The sequence below is a fragment of the Elephantulus edwardii genome, unplaced genomic scaffold (genome assembly GCF_000299155.1).
Source record: "Elephantulus edwardii isolate Elephantulus edwardi_28Jun2011 unplaced genomic scaffold, EleEdw1.0 scaffold00239, whole genome shotgun sequence".
In the NCBI taxonomy this organism is placed as follows: Eukaryota; Metazoa; Chordata; class Mammalia; order Macroscelidea; family Macroscelididae; genus Elephantulus; species Elephantulus edwardii.
In genome coordinates, this window is record NW_006399989.1 from 1577787 (window position 1) to 1579321 (window position 1535).

The following is a 1535-nucleotide window of genomic DNA, read 5'->3' on the forward strand; positions in this document are numbered from 1 at the left end:
TGGAAAGAAAAAAAAGACAATGTTTGCATATAGCAGCTAATTTGACACCCCGTTGTTGTTAGCCTAGCCTTCACACAATGTGCATGCATATACAGCCAGAGTTCACTGCATGTGTTTGACGTTAAGAACTGCTGCTTATTCAAGTCACAGATGTCCTCATGTTATGCAATGAGACAGATGAGTTGCATATCCACCCCACCATAAGAATAAGGAAAAAAAAAATGATGAAATAAATGCAGCAAATAGAGGCAGAACACGCCAAAAAAGCTAACACTCATGAATTGTCATTATAAGCACGTTTCTTTCCTTTAAAAAACAAAAATAACAGTCTTTTTTTGCATATTTTAAAATACAAGGGTCCCAGAGCATCATGAAGTGCCTTGTCGCTTTTGCTGATGACTTCTAGTTGTTTTTTGCACTGCTGGTAGTAAGTAGAAAGGCTTTTGTTTTCATCTAAAAGCTTTTTATGTTCCTGTACCAGACAAGATGTATTTTGCTGGTCCTTCTCATCCTGGTCCAGTTCTGCAACTAGTTCTTGCTTTCTCTGTAATAACAAAGCAATTTCTGTTTGAACTTTCATATATTCCTCGGCCATTTTACAATGCTATTCAAACACTGCCATAGACTCTTTGGAGTTTGGGCATGGTGCAAGAGGCTGTAGTTGGTGATCCAGTGTAAGATAAGCCATTGGTATGGAGTTATCGGACCCATTAGTATCTGACCAGGTTCTGTTCCAGTAACAGTCAAGTCTTGGATGGATCTACGTCTTGGCTGTCCATTGCCTGATATGACGATCTCAGGGACATCCAGAATGTTGCCAAATGAAGCGGTTTTACGGTGGCCCCGTTTAGGCTTGGAAAAGGCTGTGGATGCAGCTATCCTTGCTTCTATTTCAGCCATGTCAGCACTCATCCGCTTGCCTTCAGAGGTTGGGGGCAAGCTCTCCACACTGCTTCCACGGGAAGCTCCCAAGCTTAAACGTCCAGATTCACTCTGTTGTTTTGCCTGATTTTTCAATAATTTTGATTCTAAATGTTTAATAGTATCATTTGTGGCAGGAACTTGCTCCATATTAGTATCACTTTTATTACTTGTATTTGTAGACGTGATATCCATGAATGAGCCTGTACTGGTGGCCGAGTTGCTCTGTCCTTCATCTGAATACTGACAAGGATATTGTAAAGGCTCATCTGCTCCTGGAAAGTACCGCATCAAGTGAGTCATTATTTTCACAATCTCCTCCATAGAAGGACGTTGAGATGGATCGTTAGACCAACAACGAGTCATCAGGCTTTCAATGGGCTTAGGCAAATTTTTGATCAGTGGTGGTCTAGTACCGTTGTGAACTGCCCACATTATACAGAAAGCGGGACCACCAATTTCATCAAAAGGTTTCCGACGAGTTATTACTTCCCAAAGGATAATACCCCAGCTGAAGACGTCACATTTTTCACTGTAATTACTACCTTCAAAAACTTCAGGTGCCATCCATGCAGCACTCCCCTTGTTATTGGTCATATGTGTCTGAATGTCGC

At 41.4% G+C, this 1535-nt stretch overlaps 2 protein-coding genes across 2 annotated transcripts in view; one reads left to right on the forward strand and one right to left on the reverse strand.

The window, feature by feature from the left end:
• SMC1A (structural maintenance of chromosomes 1A) overlaps window positions 1-1535 on the forward strand; it is a 70725-nt gene that overhangs the window by 211 nt on the left and 68979 nt on the right. The window lies entirely within an intron of this gene.
• On the reverse strand, window positions 577-1533 carry LOC102871573 (mitogen-activated protein kinase kinase kinase 7-like; the record flags this gene model as incomplete). Its single annotated transcript, XM_006898913.1, has 1 exon — window positions 577-1533. A coding segment is annotated over one exon (957 nt), but the record flags the coding sequence as incomplete, so codon positions are not given.